Source organism: Coffea arabica, chromosome 6c, assembly GCF_036785885.1.
Source record: "Coffea arabica cultivar ET-39 chromosome 6c, Coffea Arabica ET-39 HiFi, whole genome shotgun sequence".
NCBI classification, from domain to species: domain Eukaryota; kingdom Viridiplantae; phylum Streptophyta; class Magnoliopsida; order Gentianales; family Rubiaceae; genus Coffea; species Coffea arabica.
In genome coordinates, this window is record NC_092320.1 from 14,129,371 (window position 1) to 14,147,403 (window position 18,033).

Below are 18,033 nucleotides of genomic sequence, written 5' to 3' on the forward strand. Positions count from 1 at the left end.
GAGAGATGTTTACCCTATCAAGCCAAAATTGATTTGTTTCTTAAAAGTCTTGCTTTCCATTTCAATCTTTTGTCGTTTGTTTGCATTTGTGTAAACATTTAAGAGAAGTCCAAGACAGGAAGCAAAGCATCCAATGCCTCAAATGTAAGCATCACCTCCGATTCAACCGTCCATCCAAAGCCAGGCACCCCTCACTTGCAACTTTCAGGGACTCCTTGGAACCTTAACAAACAAAACCCAACTACTTGGCTGAATTGAAGTTTGAGTGAGAACTTTTTATTAGTAAGATGGAATTATGGAACATTTCTGACTCGAAATGTTAGGGAGAAACTAAAGCTAAACTGATGGTTTCTTGTCGAAATCAAGTTTAGTTAAAATTGCATTACACAAGTAAATCTTAACCATTTCTGTGGTTCAAAAAGACTCTTATTTTTTTGGAAGTTTATGCTGTTCAATCTTAATTTTATGGTTTCAGATGTGTACCGTCTTGGTCGAGGCAAGTATTTTTAAAACAAACTTCTGTCCATTTCCACCTATTATTTCTGATTTAATGAAATCAAACCTCTTATAATTGGTTCAATTGAGTTTTGTCCAATTTGTGTGATTTTCAAGATTTGATATAAAACCACACAATATTTGTTTGTGGAAGTATTTTATCTTGTTTGTATACACCAAACTTGTAAGAATTACACCGACTGATAAAATAAGGGATAATTTCAGAAACCTCCCCTAAGGTTTCTGACAGTCTCACTGTCCTTCTCTAAAGTTTTCAAAATATCAGAAACCTTCCCTAAACCTAATTAGCTAGTAACAAATCAACCCAATTCAAATACAAAAATAATATAAAATTGGTATTAGGAAAGAGAAGACGATTTGATTCCATAACTACCCCCTAAATTTTGCATTAGATAGGTAATTCACTATGAACAATATATATCTATTTTAAATTTAGCAAATGTGAGGTGTTGTAAATGAAATTGCTTACAAAAGCAAGGCTTCAATTTCAAAATTGTGTAACTATTACCACATTCACAGAGTGTAAACAAAAGATTAGTTTTCTAACTCTACGACAAGTTTAGCAACTCAAAGTCTCATCTATGTATTTCACGTGTGATATCACAGTATTACATCTATTATAACACATCAATTGCATACTCTGCTTCAGGAGAAACAAAGCATGTAAACCTTGCTACAGCCAATATTTCAATTTAAAAAAGGCCATTTGTTGAATAATCACAAACAAGAAAAAAATTGTCATCATTAAAAGATTTTTCAATTTAGTAGCACACAACCAACAATCTGTACTTATTTTTCATACAACACTAATACCTATTTTCCATGACAATAAAAGTAACAATTAGGATAAAAAAAGAAAAAGCACTATAATTGAATATCAATCATCAAATGGAGCAGATCATATAGAAAATAATACAAACTATATAATATCATATTTTCCAATTTTTGTTTGATCCAAGCTATTATTTTTCACTTGTCGGGTCACTATTAAGCATGACCATCAAGAATTGCCGTAACATTTGTAATCTAATAATAAAAATTTCCAAAATTTAAGAGCAGAAAAATCTTAGAGGTCGATCTTGAAATTTTCACAATCACCAAAATTTTGAGGGTAAATTTCCTCTTCAAGTCTCCTAAATCCTTAGATCTATTTCTCTTATTCCACAAAAACCACTAAAGTCCTGAATTATTGTTTCTACTCATTCACATCAATTATCAATCTCAAAAATGCACCTATATTTGGCTCCCCTTTTGTAATGGCATATTACAAATTTAAATAAAAAACTTATAAATTGTCATTATTTCTATTAAACCAGTTACTAACAATTTAACTAAGAATGTGGGCATAATTGCGAAATATCTCTTAAGTTGTGTGGGTAATTAAGTAATTTCACCATGATAGATGTAACAAATGGACCCCAATGACCTGACAGGGGGAGGTTTCTGATATTTTAGAAACCTAAACCTCTGGGAAGGTTTCTGAAATTAACCCATAAAATAATCTCACTTGGACCTGCCACTAAACTACATTAGCTATGGGCTTAAAAAGTAGTAAAAAAATTGTTTAAATTGCCTTGGCTAAAGAAAGAGAGTTGAAACGGTCAAGCTCATCTCCAATGACACTCCATCGCCCATTCCTCTTCCACTCACTCTCACTCTCCCTCTCATTTTTCTTCTTTGCCTACCTGTCTCTCCCAATCTCTCTCATCAATTAATCCTCTCCCTTCTTCACCTGTTGTGGTAAGTGAAAAAAGTTCATGGTTCGTCTCTCGCTCTCCCACATTGTTCTTTCACATTTCAGGTCTCCACTTTACCACACTCCCGAAAGGTAACAATGACAACTTTCCCAAAATTTACAGCCCAGAATAGAATATAGTGCAGTATAAGTGCTCTGCCAAATTCTTTGTTTTTACTGCCATCATCATTCTCATCTTAGCACTGGTTAAAAAATGTCAGCTTTTGTGCTTCAACAAGTGCTAATAAAGCTCTGAGAAAAATCAAAAGAGAAAGAAACATATGCAGACTGGAATCTACCCTCTCTTTTAAGAAGGCTCATTATTATTCTAATACCTTTCTTGGCTCAATATAAAACCACCTATTCACAGCTGTCTGCTATACTTAAATCAGTAACTGCTGCCACTCCTCCCTCCTCTACTTATAAGTGCGTCTTATTCTATGCGTGCGTGCAAATCTAGGCATTGGTCAAAAAGGTGATATATATTTTTCCCATATATGAATAAGGGTGGTATACTTGAAATTTTGAGAAATGGGTTTCTGGGGCTTTTGAATTTTGAAGCAAGGAAATGGTGGGTAAGAGTAAAAAGCACTACTTTTTTTATTTGTTGAGGGAAGGCAGGAAAGTTTGGGTCTCTTTGGCGTTTTACTCTGGCGTTTTTGGGGTTCGAGTAGCGGGGGAGGAGAGGGGTTTTGGAAGCTGAAATGTGGTTTGGTAATGCGTGGAACTTAGCTGATGAATAATCCTTTTGTAGTTAACTAGGGATTTTGAGAGAATTGTACTAAACCCAAAAAGGGATTTGGTTAGAGTTTCTTGGTTTCTCAGTGGGGTCGAGCATCTTGCAATGTGGTTGTAATGGATGGTATTCAACCTTAAATTTGGTGAATTCTTGACTATCTGGGAGCATAGGAACAGAGGCAAGTGTTTCAAGTTAGAAGAAGTACCTCATTCAATGTCAGGGGCGCCAAGGATGAGGCCAATGAGTGTGGGAGATTCAGAAGTGAGGACTGTCCTAGTACCAGGTGGGAACAAGGCACAGCGGTCACTTAGGGTGAAAAAGCCTGTCACTAAGGCTTGGGGAAACGCAGAGAAGTCAACTGACGAAGTTGAGGTCGTGGAAGATAAAAATGGCCCTTCATCACCAACTTCTGTTACTGATTTATCGCCTCCCTTGAATTCTACACGCTTTCCTTCAATACTTCGTAGACAGGATTCATTGTTGCACTCTAGTTTATCACTCAGTGCTTCATGCTCTTCTGATGCTTCTACAGATTCATTTCATAGTCGGGCATCAACCGGTAGAATTTATAGAACAAGAATTATTGCGAATAGGAAAAAGCACTTGGCATCAAAGGCAAAAATAGTTGGTCCAAATGGTGTTTCAGGATCAACATCTGATGGTTTGCCGGCCAAGAGAACTTGTGCCTGGGTGACACCTACTACTGGTAAGTCTTGATTTTGAAATTTGAAGTTAACTCTGATGTATAGTCACTTCCGTTTATATTTCATTCCGTGTTGTTTCATTTTTCAGATTTCATTAGTGTATAGGGGTCAGTAGTTTGATGGTTCTAGGTTCTAGAGTTTGCTCCGCTAGGTTTGCTTAAGGCAGAAATGAAACTAGTGAGTTCAACAAAATTCAAAATTCAGCAGTTAGTGCTTTGCAAAGAACTAAGGAATGTGTTTCATAAACTCAGTTTGCTCGCAATTACAAGATTATTTCTAATTTTCTTCTGGAATCTGAATTCCTTTTAAGAACTAAGAAGGGAAACAATATTGGCTTCTGAGTGTTATAAGGTTTGTTGATTCAATACATTTTAGAATAGTTTAGAATAGCTATTGTTCTGCCAATGATACATCAAAATTTTGTAAGTTCAGCATTTGCTTTATAAAGAGGAAGTTCCCTCTTTAACCTATGGAGGTTAATGCTGGCAACTCTTTTGTACCACTGCGTGTATAGTATTTTTCTTGGATCTTCTATGACATACTATTCTTAAATTAAATTTGTTGAGAGACAATATCTGCTACATCAAAACAACTGAATATTAAAATTACAGGCTTGGATGAAAATTTTGCATGCCATATCAGTTAATTTTGGTGAAATTTTTTGGCTGTTTGCGCCTGCATTAAAATGCTAGAAATGAAGTGCAAGCTCTACATATCCAGGCTATTCATTTTATCTTTTAAGTTGCTTGAAATCATTAGCCTTTGTTCATATAATAAGAGGAGGTGGTATTCTGGCTATTTTAAATTGGATCTTTAATTGTGCGCCCCCACCCCCCTTCTCTTTAAAAGGAAACTGAGTCCCAACATAGAATTTTTTGGTCAAAATGTGGACGATTTCCTTATTTCCTTTAAATTAATTTATTTTGAAAATGATCAAGTTTTTGTCAAATTACTTTTAGTTGACATTTTAACAATCTTCAGAAGATGTATTCCAGGTCTAAATAAATAAGCAACATAAATTGATCCGACAGGTGAAAATTTGACGTTTATATTGAAATGATGGTGGAAGGGATTTTAGTTTCCTTTAACTGAAACTGCAAACACATTCTTTAAACAATTAAAGCCTGTTTGTACCTAGAATCAGGGGGTCCATTTACTACCTCCTGGCTGCAAAGTTAGCTAGGTATTATGTAGACAGGTTCCTGATGATGATGGCCATGGTTTTAAGTTCTCTTGAGCTATCTATTTGTTTATAGCTTTCAATTGCTGATGGCAGATCCAGCATATGCTACTTTTCATGACGAAGAATGGGGGGTTCCAGTTCATGATGACAAGTGAGCAACTGAAATGATGTTTGCATTTATTTTTTATAGTCTAAATCTGAATTATGTGGTGATTTCTTTGCTCTCTTCCCCCTTTTTATGTATGATTGTGCCCATTGATTTGTGCAGGAGACTGTTCGAGCTCCTTGTTCTTTGTGGAGCCTTATCTGAACTTACATGGCCTTCTATCCTCAGTAGAAGGCAGATATTTAGGTATCTTCCATATATTGTTTTCCTTGTTATCTATGATTAGTGAATGTGATCTGTCAGTGTAAAGTACATAGATCAGTTTGGCAATATCTTGTGCTGCTTGTTGATTTCTACACTATTTCTAAGAAGAGGACTATCTTAACGTTTTCTGATCTTGTTGTTTTGCCTTCGCTTGAGCTATTTTGATGCATTCTTTATTGACAAAATTTCTTTACGCAGGGAAGTATTTGCAGATTTTGATCCCACTGTGGTTGCAAAGTTGAATGAAAAGAAAATAATAGCACCTGGAAGCACTGCAAGTTCGCTACTATCAGAGCTTAGATTGCGAGCCATAATTGAAAATGCTCGTCAAATATCCAAGGTAGATTGTCTAATGGTGCACATTGTCTGGTAACTCTGTCCACCAGGTCAACTAGTTTGAGATCAGGCCGTTGAGTTATTAGTTGGTTTGGTTTCCAAGACAAATCTGGCTATAGCTATAGTGATTGATCTTATGGCAGTTAGACTGTTATGGATGTTGTCATTAATCTTGCTGTCCACCAAAATGATCATGGCCTTGTTGTAGTACAGCATTTACGGACCCACTAAGTTTTTTTTGCTCATGTCATTCTGTCCAATAGATGGGTTTAGGACTAATTGATCAGTCAGATTAGGCGGAAAGTAACTTAGTGGTGGTCCTGACCATCTCCAATCCGTTTTATGTACTAAGGGCCATGGGAAAATTATTTGCCCTGTTCTCTATTATACTGCAAATGGCAAGTTAAAAAGTTTGCATTTTGATCTTGATACTGTAAAGTTCAAAATGATCACTTAACATAACTGTCCCTCTCATTAACCGTGCCAGCTTGCCTCTAACCTAACTTTATTGGTAGAGTAAAAGAACGGAGATTCATAGCTCTTTTAGCTAGTGTTACTGCAACTAACTTTTTTCAGGTTTTGCCAATGGCAGGTCATAGATGAATTTGGGTCATTTGACAAGTATATCTGGAGCTTTGTGAACCACAAGCCTTTGGTTAGCAGATTCCGCTATCCTCGCCAGATTCCGGTGAAGACCCCAAAAGCTGATGTTATCAGCAAAGACCTAATGAGAAGAGGTTTTAGGTGTGTGGGGCCAACGGTTGTCTACTCATTTATGCAGGTTGCTGGTTTAACAAATGACCATCTTGTTAGTTGCTTCAGATTCCAGGACTGCATGACTCCTGAAGGAAAAGCAGAAGCTAGCGTTGAGGATATTGCCCAGCAGAAGAAAGTCAACGAAATCATCAAATCCGAGTTATGTGTATCAATGGACGAGTTGAGTATTTCATCGGAATGACCTGGTTTATCTACTTTGGGGCAGGCAATGATAATGTTACTTCTTCTGTAACACCTCTATCAACTGCTATTCAGCCATAATTTCACATGTATAGCAGTTAGCTGCAAAGATGGTTGTGTATATAGAATTTATGCATCAAGAATTTCCTTGACTGGCGACCATGATTAATCAACTGATATCTCAATTTAGAATCCCTTGTAAAGTAGAAAAGCTAGTGTTGTGATTCTACTCTTCTCAAAATCTAATCCAGACTATAAGTAGGGGCCATTTTGACATGAAACAAACCGGCTGAAAATTTGCTGTTCTTGGCGTGGTACTGGCCTTGTGAGGCACCTGTCTTGGGACACAAAGTGCCGTCATGGCTGTGAGTTTCGCATGCTGTTCATGAAAAGGGTGTCAAAACTTGTTCCATTAGCCCAGCTTTTAATGCCTGCTTTGGGACTAACGTGACAGCATTATACTATTAACTTCGTCCAGGAGTTGTTGGCCTCATTTAAATGTGATTGAAAACTTATGTACAGGACCCCAATTCCTTCAAGGACAGGGACCAAGTGAATTTACTCTACTGAGGATGTGAAGTTTTGGGCGCGGACTTGAGTAGAGCAATCGTTCGCGTGTGCCTGGCTACACTTGAGAAGAGGCTGGCTTAGAGACGCCTCCGTCACCACACCAAACGTTGACGGCATTTAAATATAAGCTATTTAGTCGTTCCAATATATTTGAACAGCAGGACATTTTTAGCATGGTGGTTGTGACTACTCATCGCTGTCGTGACAATTTTGGAGCTTTCTTCTAAGTAACAGACAGCATAGAGGAGTTCGAAGAGGGAAATTGCTCTTAACTTGTACATTACTCTGTAATTCATCTCGCTTGCCAACCAAAACCTTGTCAGCAAATGATCCAGACTTTAGTACCACCCACCATATGATAGGTTCAAGGAACAGTGATACAATGTACCCGGGCGTCTGGCGAACTTGTAATCTATCATATAAACTTCCCAGTAATGAAAGATGGATGACGAAAACAGGATGTTTTACCTATTATGCTTAAGTCAACAAAAGAGTAGAATGCAAGAATTGAAGGAAAATAGGATGTTTTACCTACATTCGGTGAACAAAGGATAACAAGAACCGAAACCTTTCATGCAAATTCAAGCAGTAAGCAGCTTCCTTTGAATAAAAAAGTTTTAACGCTTAAATTGCTGCCATCTTCTTTGTTAGATTTACTTTAGGCACCACACCACATCAAACATACTAGACAGCCATTCTGCAATTATTCATGCAAGACAAGACGTACATATTGATGTAAGAGGAAGCCGTGATCTTTTCCTCTAAGCTTGTATAAAATCAAAGGCAGCAATTGCACAAAGCTGAACGTTACGCATAAAACAATTTCTCAAGATAAGTACTGAGAAAACATAACAGGCCTCTATTGCTCTCAGATTGCCCATATCAAAGTCAACTAAACTTGACAAGCACAAGAAACTCTCTGTTTAGCTTACCATTTTGATTAATTAGTGCACAACAATGTACATGATGAAGCAGCCAATCCTATGCTATTCCAGCACTATCAATCAGTCTAACCTACTAAAAAGCCATACAAACAGCTAGATAAATGAAGCATACCTATATTTGACAAGGAAACACACAAGGAGATAAAATCAAGCAAAGAGAGCATCTTATCCAAAAGATACTTTTTCTTTATGCCATCCAGTCCTACTCACTATCTTTGCTCAGACTGGAGACTGGAATTTCAGCAAGGCTTGATTTCAAACCCAATACTTAACAGAGTTCTAGCAGATTCAACGTTCTTCTCACCTCCACATTCCAATGTCTGACCTTTCAGTCCACCTTCTTTGTCTACTGACCACTGGGTGGCAGATACTTGATTCTGGATGGTTTCAGATTTTACTACCTGCACAGTGCTCATTGAAGCAGGAGCAGCAGCAGCAACAAGTGGAGCACTAGGTGGGCCATGACGTTTCTTTGGTACTGGCATGTCATGATCATGTACACCTTTGTAGGTTATTATGACAGCATTTGTGTTATCTTTGGCCCTCTCAATGTGCTTTCGAACTGGACATCCTGCTGAAGTACACCTATAATAGTTCCTGAAATTCATTGATTTGAGATGAAACCAACCAATAAACATGTAGGTCTGGTAGACAACAAGAAAAAAAAAAAAAAAAGAATGTCAGAAGACTTCCAATTATTGCTCAGCTAAGAAAACAATCGAATCCAAGCACTGGCAAGCACAAGGTCTCTCATTACATTCATTTGACACTATTTCACAGACATCTAACTTTGGGGATCAATACAACCAAAAAGACACTCTTGGTGAACCTAAACGGAATTCGGGATATCCTGTGAATGTATATAGTTTTTTGATTACGGGTGAAATTTAGCACAATAATCACTGTATCTTTCCATTATTCTAGCAAAATATCTGTCTCAAAAACAACAAAGGCTAAAGCATTGGTGCATGTCAGGGCTACACGTAAAGTGCTCCGCTCGTGTCTTAAATATATATACAGTTGTGCACATTAATTGAGACGTATTCATCCATTGATTCAGTTGTATGACCAGTATTAAGTCCTTCATGTATGATATTAAACAACAAGCCACTAACTGCTAGCTTCTTCATGTCTCACTGCCGTCACTTCTAAAACTTTCTCTTTTCCTCCATTTAACTGCTAAGATATCACATTTAGCAGCAACTTATCCACCAATGTTTCTCTTGAAGTCCTCAGTTTACAAACTGTATCAGATAGTTTTTCCTTTGCAGTCTTAGGATAACACCACAATCAGTCAACATTTAGAAATCTTCATTCATCTTAAGGCATGGAAGCAACTAATTTTGTTTCTGCAATCTAACAATTTTAGTACCTCATGAAGTCAATCTTTGTTCTTCTTTGGATAGGACTTGAAATGTCTTGAGTTTTCTCCTTAAACTATTTAATGGATAAAAGCTTAGTAATATAGCAATTAGCACTGTCAGTGATTACTCCTATCATGCACACATAATAACACATAATAAGCAGGACAGGATACATCTCAGAGAAGAAAAAAATTGTTGAAAGTAGAATCCCAACTGCACCATTCCTTTTCACTTTCTAGTAGGAATTCATGTTTATTTCTTGTAAACCTTGGCCATCTTACTAATCAGAATGCTGACCTCTACACACAGGTTTCTACTCTCACAATTTGCCTTTAACTTTTCTTCCAGTGTTTAGTTCAGAAAATCATCCCCTCCAGTTATCAGGTATCAAATAGACAGTGCATGACAACACAACATCAAGTACCAATTTATGCCTGTGAAGGGAGCAATCTCTAATCTCTAATTCCTTCTAACAGGACCTAGGCAAAGGAAAATGTTTGAGCAAGACTTGTAAGGTGGATAAGCTGGATACTTCTAGCATTTGCTTCTTGTCATATATGGGTAGACTATAAGGAACATCAAGATTCCCTCGCTTGAAGTTAAACTCAACTCAAAGGACACTCCAACATTCACTTTTTAACAGCAAAGTGTGAGAAACAAAAGCAGAATAATACATCACAAGAATTTCTTTAAGATCTCATATCATAATAGAAAACATTTTACCTTGGATGAGGATTCCCCTTGACCATCTTTTGCCCATACTTCCGCCACCTGTAGCCATCTGCTGAGATTCCCACATCACCAGCAGCATGGACCACAATTTTTGGTTTCTTTCCAGGTTTTAAAAGAGGAGCAGAGCAGCTAGCAACAGTTTTCTTCAATCTGGTAATCCAAAGAGTTAATATATATTAGTATGTATTAATTATCAGCTTAGGGAGAAACTAACTAGATGTAATCAGTAATAGACAGATATTTGCTTATGTTGAATTACCTTTTGCTTGGTTCAGGTTCATCTTCTCGCTCCTGCTTAATATTAGTTTCAGCATTATCATCTGAATCACTGGAATCCTTTTGTATTGGATCTGGTACACTAACTGTTTCCTGTATAGAGTCTTTTGAAGAAGTGGATGGAACTGAATCAGCTGTAGCTCCAATTGGAGCAACCGAAGAGTCACTCCCATTTGCAGGGGCAACTGACAATGAATGCCTGCTTCCCCGTGTGCAATTTACTTTTTGAGGAGGATCATGATTGTGATGACTTCTATAAACAATTTCCATAACACGATTAGAATCATCAGAACATTCAATTTTCTTAGCACAGCACTCAGAGTACGTGCATCTATAATAACTCCGAGAGCCTTGAGGACTCTTAACTTGCTTTTGACCATACTTCCGCCAGTTGTAGCCGTCAGGGGAAGGTGTTTTTTGAATGGACACAACAGATAAAGTTTTTGGGTCAAATGAATTCTTTTTGTCTGCCTCTGATGTGTGAGAGGTGTTTCTGTTATCTCCAGGTGACATTTTTTGTTCTGGAAGAGTAGGACTTGGAACGGATGAAATTGGCTGAGTAACAGAAGTTGGAGATGGTTCTGATGAACGTGGACCATTAGGTGGCTCTTGCTGATTCTGTGTCTGATCTGGAACAGCTTGATCTGCAATGATTCTGAATTCTTCTTGGTAGGACATGCCAACTTGATCCTGAAAAAATTAAATAAAAATGAAATGAGAATCAATTACATGCTACAGAATGCAGGAAGCACCTAAATCAAAGTTCTTTAGTTTGACAGCGAAAAATTTAACATGTAAATTCCATGGTGCTCTAAGTAGGAAGAAAGGACAAAATCCTACTTGCTCCACTTATAATATGCATGCAGCCACTAAAGAAGTTCTGAATGTATGTAAATGCAGAAATTTCAATAGACAGTAATAATAACATGGCAACAGAAAATGCCATCAAAAGATAGCAGTTACACTAATTCATAATTAACATGTTGAATTGGCTTGCACATGTAGTTACATGTGGTAACCTCGAGCTTTGAGTTGCATGTTCCTATAGATGAGCATTCTCAGAGTACATTTAGCTTCTCATTCGACTTTCATAGGACAAATATTTTGAAATACCAAGAAATTATACATGCAACTATGAGGGGTTCTCTACTATGAAGCATGTTGGAAAACTAAGAGCCAGTGAAAGGTAGATAAATTGACTTTTGGCCACGTTATCTGAATTATTTCAGCACATGCTCTGATATTTTGCTGGATAAGGTAAATTACACTTTGTCCATCCGTCTTGGTAGGACACATTTCTTTCTTCAATTATTGCAAAATACACTTTCAAAATCAAAAGTCAAACTAAAGTAATTAACTGGTAACCTTCATGTAATACGAAAGAAGTTAGAAATACAAGACTAAAATATCCTCTCAAATTTCAAGTTTTCACATATAAGGAATGCTAATGATGAAATCACAATTCCACATGTAGCTTCGTATTATATGTCTAGCCAAACAGGAAAACAAAACCTACAGTCTGGTGCATTCAAAGACTAGTGTTGGGAACTGTCACCACTCTTGAGGGACTTGAAATAGAGCTTTTTTTTATCTCAATTCTTTGATTCTCTTTCAGAATTTCAAGTTATTTTCTTCCATTATGCGGTTTTAATACATAGGCTACAAATTCAAGCCTCAGATATGATAACTTCATGAATTCTACAAATGTCTTTAATATCTTGCTTTGCACCACTCCTCTTCTTATGCTTGTTCATATATTTTTTTCCCAAGCTTCTACACTTAATTACCATAGCTGATGTGGATCTTAACTTCAGTGTCAATGAAAATCATGCAAAACCAAGAAAATCTTGTTATTTAGTTGAAGCTTGAATACAACAAGATCACTAATTTTAAAAAGACCTTCTAGCAAAGCTATGATCACTAGAACTCTAATTTCCAGGTCCTTAACTTTTTGTTCTAGCTCAACTAGTAGAAGCAAAACTTCTTTTTTGGCAGATCTGATCTCGTAGCTAAGAAGATCAGATGAATTGAGGGCCTGAACAAATACTCAATTCCAAAAACCAAAGCCCTAAAAACTAAAAAAAGGTCGGGGCAGATCATTTGACAGCCAAGCTAGTACCAGAACCCAAATAATTCAGCTAGTACCAACAATAAGGCAACGAGAATGACAATTAATCAAGGACAAATTATCCAAAATCAACGAGAATGACACAGGTGAAAACTCCAACAAGGACAGAAATTATCCAAAAAAATTTCACGAACATCCAATTAATCATGAAACATATTACTAGTAAATTTAAAATCAAAAGTAACTAAAACAAAGGTTTATTCTAACCTTCAATTCCGCGGCCGGCTCCAACCGTTGCATTTCATTGTCCACCGCCACCTCTGTTTTACAACTCACTAAACTTAATATTTTTTCCGCACAATTTCAAACCACTAACCTTACAACATGCAGACACTCATGTCACGCACATCACACGCTTAAAAACAGGAAACAGGAAATTAGCATGAAAGAATGACCGGAAGGAAAAAAGGAAAAAGAAAAACTCTCACTCACACACACACACACACACACACACACACAATATACACCAACCGCACAGAAACAAACGGTAGATTAGACAGGAAAAAAAAATGTAATGTTCCAGGAGAAAAAGCGGAGGGAGAGTTAAGCACCGAATTTGCAGTGGGGATCACTCGGGCCGACGGTAGCTAGGGTTCCGGGAGTGGACGAAGCTCTGTTATTACTCATCTGAGCTACTACTACTGGAATTGAACTGTTGTCAACAGTTTTAGAATTCACTTGCTCATAACCATCACCACCACCACCTCGAGAATTTTCATCAAATTCTTTTCTGTACTTTGAATTCTGAGCCGCTGCTTCATCTTCTCCTTCGCAGCTCGGGCTTTTGCTGCTACTATTATTTTCAGAATTGAAATTTTTGGCGTCCATGGCCCCTGAGTGCAGCAGCTGCAGCACACAGTTAGTGCGTGTAATATAGAGAGAGAAAGGAAAGGTGATATAATTTCTTTTTTTGGAACGTTATTTTAATTTTTGCATTTAACCGCATAGTTTTGGTTTAGCGGTCGTGGTTAGCAATTCGGGTATAAACATGGGTTCTGATTAGTATTGTTTTGGGCGCGCAACCATTGTCGTACTAAAGTGACATTATTGTCCTTTAAAACAAAGTAAAAATGTGTAATCAAGAAAAAATATTGCTAAATTTAGGAGACAATTAAAGTAAAAATAGAAAAGGGCAAATTCCAATAGTTGAAAATGAAAAGGAGCATAGATGGATGAAAATAACTAAGTTGGCTTAAAATTTTGGTCCTTAAAATTAATCTTAGAAAAGTTTTAATAAAACTAAATTGTGCACGCAATATGTTTAGTCAAACTGTAAAGTCAGATAAGACGCATTTAGACGCTCTCCAAAAGTATCTTTCTTTACCTCTATTAAGAGATAGTCAAAATTTGTCTAGTATACCTTTTTGTCGTGTTATCACTTATCACTTAATTGGAACAAAATTATTTTGCAATATTCGAAAATTTATGACCAATAATAAATTATTACGAAAATACACTACTAATTGCAGATATTAACGTTGTTTCAATTTCAATATATGAAGCCTCGTGGATTCAAATAGGATTTACTGATTTTACTCTAAAAGTTGCAACTGATTCAATTGAAACTTGAATTAGTAATATTGTCATTTTTTTTTAGGAGAGACTTTGCCAGTAGAAATGTGCAATACAAAGGCATGAGGGTACAATAGTCATTCGAGAGGGAAGAAAGAGGATGAGTGGACCGGAGCGGCCAGAAATGAGAATAGTAACCGGGGTGAAGGCCTAATATAACAATGAACCGGACAAAAGATCCGAGGAAAGGGAATTAATGGAGTGTGTTGTTGACTGCTGTTGACTCAGGTGCTTTCTGTATTACTTATTATTTATACTTATGCCGGCATCTTCTAAACGGACGTTAGATTCTCCGTTGGGCGTTAGATTGGTGGGTGGCTCAATCAGGACTATCTATGACCGGCGCGTTGACGTTTTCGTTCTACTAGCACCTGAAAAATTCACAATTTCATCAAATTCGTCTATTCACATTTTTTTCCTTTTTGTTTTTACAAACTAATTTCATTTTCTATTCTAAATATGACTAATCTAAATTTCTGAAATATATATCACATGAGTTTATATTATATCTTCCAATAATTAAATAAATGATATTATAAACAAGTACTATATCCTATAATTACCGATCTTTTTATTATATTTTTGTGGAGTAAATAAAAATAGAAGAGCATGGACTAACTTTGGTAATATTAGGTCTAAATGCATGATATATGATAAATGCATGATATATGATATGTGTTCAAATTTATTTATTTATTTTTACATGTCTTATGTGTCTACATTTGTTTGTGAAAAAAAAAATTGCACTGATTGATATAGGAAAAAGGGAGAATTGTAATTTTGGTCCCCAATCTATAGTGTATGTGCGGAATTATTTTCAATCTATTTCAAAAATTAATTTTGGTCCCCAATCTATTCAATTTTGCTCTAAAGTGGACAATTGACGGAATCTCTTCAATTTCAATCGAAACTAAATCACCTGAGATCACGTGCCGGCATCTAAAACCCCTTTTTCAATTTTTTAATTTCTAAAACACGTTTTTTTAATATTTTTAGTTTTCTCTTGCCTTTTGTCTTATTAAACAAAGACATGAAAGGGGTAATCTCACAATTCAAATTACTCCTCTTATTGGCTGCCGCCTTCAAATCCTCAAAACCCATAGCACGAGTAAGAAGCTCAGCTTAGCCTCCAAGTCCAAGTCTCGTTCTTGCCTCTATTAGTAATGGAGATAATCTGCAATCAGCGTCAGAGGTGGACCCAGTTCAACTCTCCTGCACAAACAACAGGAGCAGCAGCAATACTACTTCATAAGCAAGCAAGCAAGCAAGCAGCCGAGAAAGAAAAGTGGTTGATAACAATTGGAAATCAAAGGGATTATACGGACCAAATCATCAAAGGGATTATACTGGTAAGTATATTTTTTCCCTATTAGCCATTCTTCACCATTGAACTGGAATGAGCATTCAATTGAACCACTAATATATTATTGGTAGATTATGTTTACGGCCGGAATAGACATTTCATCGGTGACTATAGAATGGGTCTTGTCTCTTTTGCTCAACCATCCCGAGGTACTAGAAAAAACTCGAGCTGAATTGGATGCTCAAGTAGGGACTGATCGATTGGTCGACAAATATGATCTATCCAATCTTCTTTATCTTCATAATATTCTTTTAGAAACACTTCGGTTGTACCCAACAACACTAATGCTAGTGCTACATGAGTCGTCCGATGACTGTAAAATTGAGGGATACAATATTCCGTGAGGCACAATTTTGCTAGTTAATGCATGGGTAGTTCACAGGGACCCAAACGTTTGGGATGATCCAACAAGCTTCAAGCCATAGAAATTCGAAGGCTTGCAGGTTCAGCCATCAAAGCTGCTTCCATTTGGGATGGGAAGGAGATCTTACCCTGGTTCTGGCCTAGCACACCGGGTGGTGGGTTTGGCCTTGGGATCTCTAATTCAGAGTTTTGATTGGAAAATAATTAGCGAGGAGGATATTGATTTGGCTGATGGGATAGGAGTGTCCATGCCAAAAGTTAAGCCACTAGAAAAAATGTGTTTTAGAAATTAAAAAAATTGAAAAAGAGATTTTAGGTGCCGACACGTGATCTCAACGTGACTTAGTTCCGATTGAAATTGAAAAAATTCTATCAATTGTCCACTTTAGCACAAAATTGAATAGATTGGGGATCCAGATTGATTTTCGAAATAGATTGGGGATAATTTCGCGCATACACTATAGATTGGGGATCAAAATTACAATTCTCCCTAGGAAAAAATAATTTAAAAGCATTCCAACAAACTATCATTTCAAGTAATCGGGGAAGGATTTTTAGAACTTTTCCTATTATCAGATCAACAATTTGAATCTTGGCCACCATTAAGACAATTGGAATGAAATTTGCTCTCTTTTTTGTATTTCTTGTATCTAAAATTAGTTTGTCATTTATAGAAAAGTCATGTAGAGTATTTTGAGGTGGAGAACCAAACTCTGTGGTTAATACTCATAAAAGGGTGCATTAACATGCTGGATAAACAAGAAGTCAAGCTAAGTTCTCCATCTCTACCGGCAAAAAGAGAAAACTCGCAAGGGAATTTTTTTTTCCATTTAAGCAGAAAATCTAAAATTTTAACTACAAATTGTCCATTTCTTCATTCTACAAACACAAAGGAGATGTCTAAAACGCGTCAGAAATCCCTCTTGGATCAGCTTGAAGAAATTGATTAATTAGTTCTAACTACTATCTTGAAAGTTTAAGCAGCAAAAATTTTGTTTTACTATTATTTTGCTATACTCGAGCTCGATTCGACCTATATGTAATTAGACTCGAGTTCGATCGAGCCTAAAAATCGCAACTTGAGACTTGACTCGAGAAAATTCTTTTAAGTTCGAGACTCGACTCGATAAGGTTTTGGTCAAACCTTATCAAGTCGAATCTAATCAAGGTTTTTGACTCGACTCGGAAAATGTATACTTATAAATTCAGTATAAATTATATCCATAATGGTCATTTTATAATTATAATATATATATTATTTAAATTATATATATTAATTAAATATATCCGGCTCGATGAGTAGCTCGTCGAGCCACAAGCCGCAAATTCTTGACTCGAACTTGACTCGAAATTATATTTGAGTAGCTCGAGACTCGGTTTGAACTCGATTTGACCGAGTTCAAGCCAAATCATTGACCGAGCTACTCGCGAGCTACTCAATACTGGCTCGACTCGCTTACATCCCTAGTCGTTCGTCATAAATTTTCGATACATGTTCAACAATTTAATGTTAATTAATAAAGGGATTCGTACAATGTAAGTAGGATGGTGATACGATGCTTTAGTCTCCGTTATTAAAAAAGACTCAGGTCAGTTGGTTCCAAAATAAACAGTATTGGGTCATATTCCATTAATGCACCAATTATTAACTTATTATCTCACAAATGGATTTAGTGTTAGCACTTTGGTTAAAGAAAAAATAATAGTTGTCTTGATACGTAGAACATTACATCACAACATCAAAGGATCACAAAAAAAAATCAAATTTCTTCTACAATATGTCTCGGGTCGGGTGTAATCACTTCGCATGTACTACATTTTTATTTTCAATGATTATACAACAAGTATATATATTTTGTTGGTTTGTCTAACGGGTGTATCGTTAAAATGTAATTCAGGTGTTATGTTCTTAAAAATATAATATTAATTAAAAAAAAGTAAATAAATATAAGAGAAAGTAGGTAAGATTAAATAGAGAAAGTACATAACTGCAAGAAAAGACAATAATTATTAATATATATATATATATATATATATATATATATATTATATGTTAGGTAAATATTAGATATGTTAATGGGCGGCTTAGGAACCAGTTAGAAAAACCCATATTTTATATCAGCCCAATCTGGACTTTTTGGACCGCTTTGTCATCACGTTATTAAAATTTATTTCCTTTGA

At 36.2% G+C, this 18,033-nt stretch overlaps 2 protein-coding genes across 4 annotated transcripts; one reads left to right on the plus strand and one right to left on the minus strand.

The window, feature by feature from the left end:
- The first annotated feature begins 2,112 nt into the window (after positions 1 to 2,112).
- LOC113692850 (uncharacterized) lies at positions 2,113 to 6,732 on the plus strand. Its single transcript, XM_072053026.1, has 5 exons — positions 2,113 to 3,696; positions 4,971 to 5,028; positions 5,146 to 5,229; positions 5,446 to 5,587; positions 6,176 to 6,732. Exons 1-5 carry the CDS (start codon positions 3,111 to 3,113, stop codon positions 6,539 to 6,541), a joined length of 1,236 nt encoding a protein of 411 aa, XP_071909127.1. The 5' UTR covers positions 2,113 to 3,110; the 3' UTR covers positions 6,542 to 6,732.
- A 1,217-nt stretch (positions 6,733 to 7,949) lies between these two features.
- LOC113691382 (probable WRKY transcription factor 32) lies at positions 7,950 to 13,491 on the minus strand. 3 transcript variants are annotated; one of them, XM_072053024.1, is made up of 5 exons: positions 13,106 to 13,489; positions 12,762 to 12,814; positions 10,410 to 11,116; positions 10,142 to 10,300; positions 7,950 to 8,639 (listed from the first exon to the last, which is right to left on the minus strand). In XM_072053024.1, the coding sequence occupies exons 1-5, from the start codon at positions 13,380 to 13,382 to the stop codon at positions 8,294 to 8,296; spliced, it is 1,542 nt and encodes a 513-aa protein (XP_071909125.1). In that variant the 5' UTR covers positions 13,383 to 13,489; the 3' UTR covers positions 7,950 to 8,293. The 3 variants fall into 3 exon arrangements, with proteins under 3 accessions (XP_071909125.1, XP_027065300.2, XP_071909126.1); XM_027209499.2 differs by having other exon boundaries at positions 7,950 to 8,651; positions 13,106 to 13,484; XM_072053025.1 differs by having other exon boundaries at positions 8,580 to 8,698; positions 13,106 to 13,491.
- Positions 13,492 to 18,033: the final 4,542 nt, after the last annotated feature.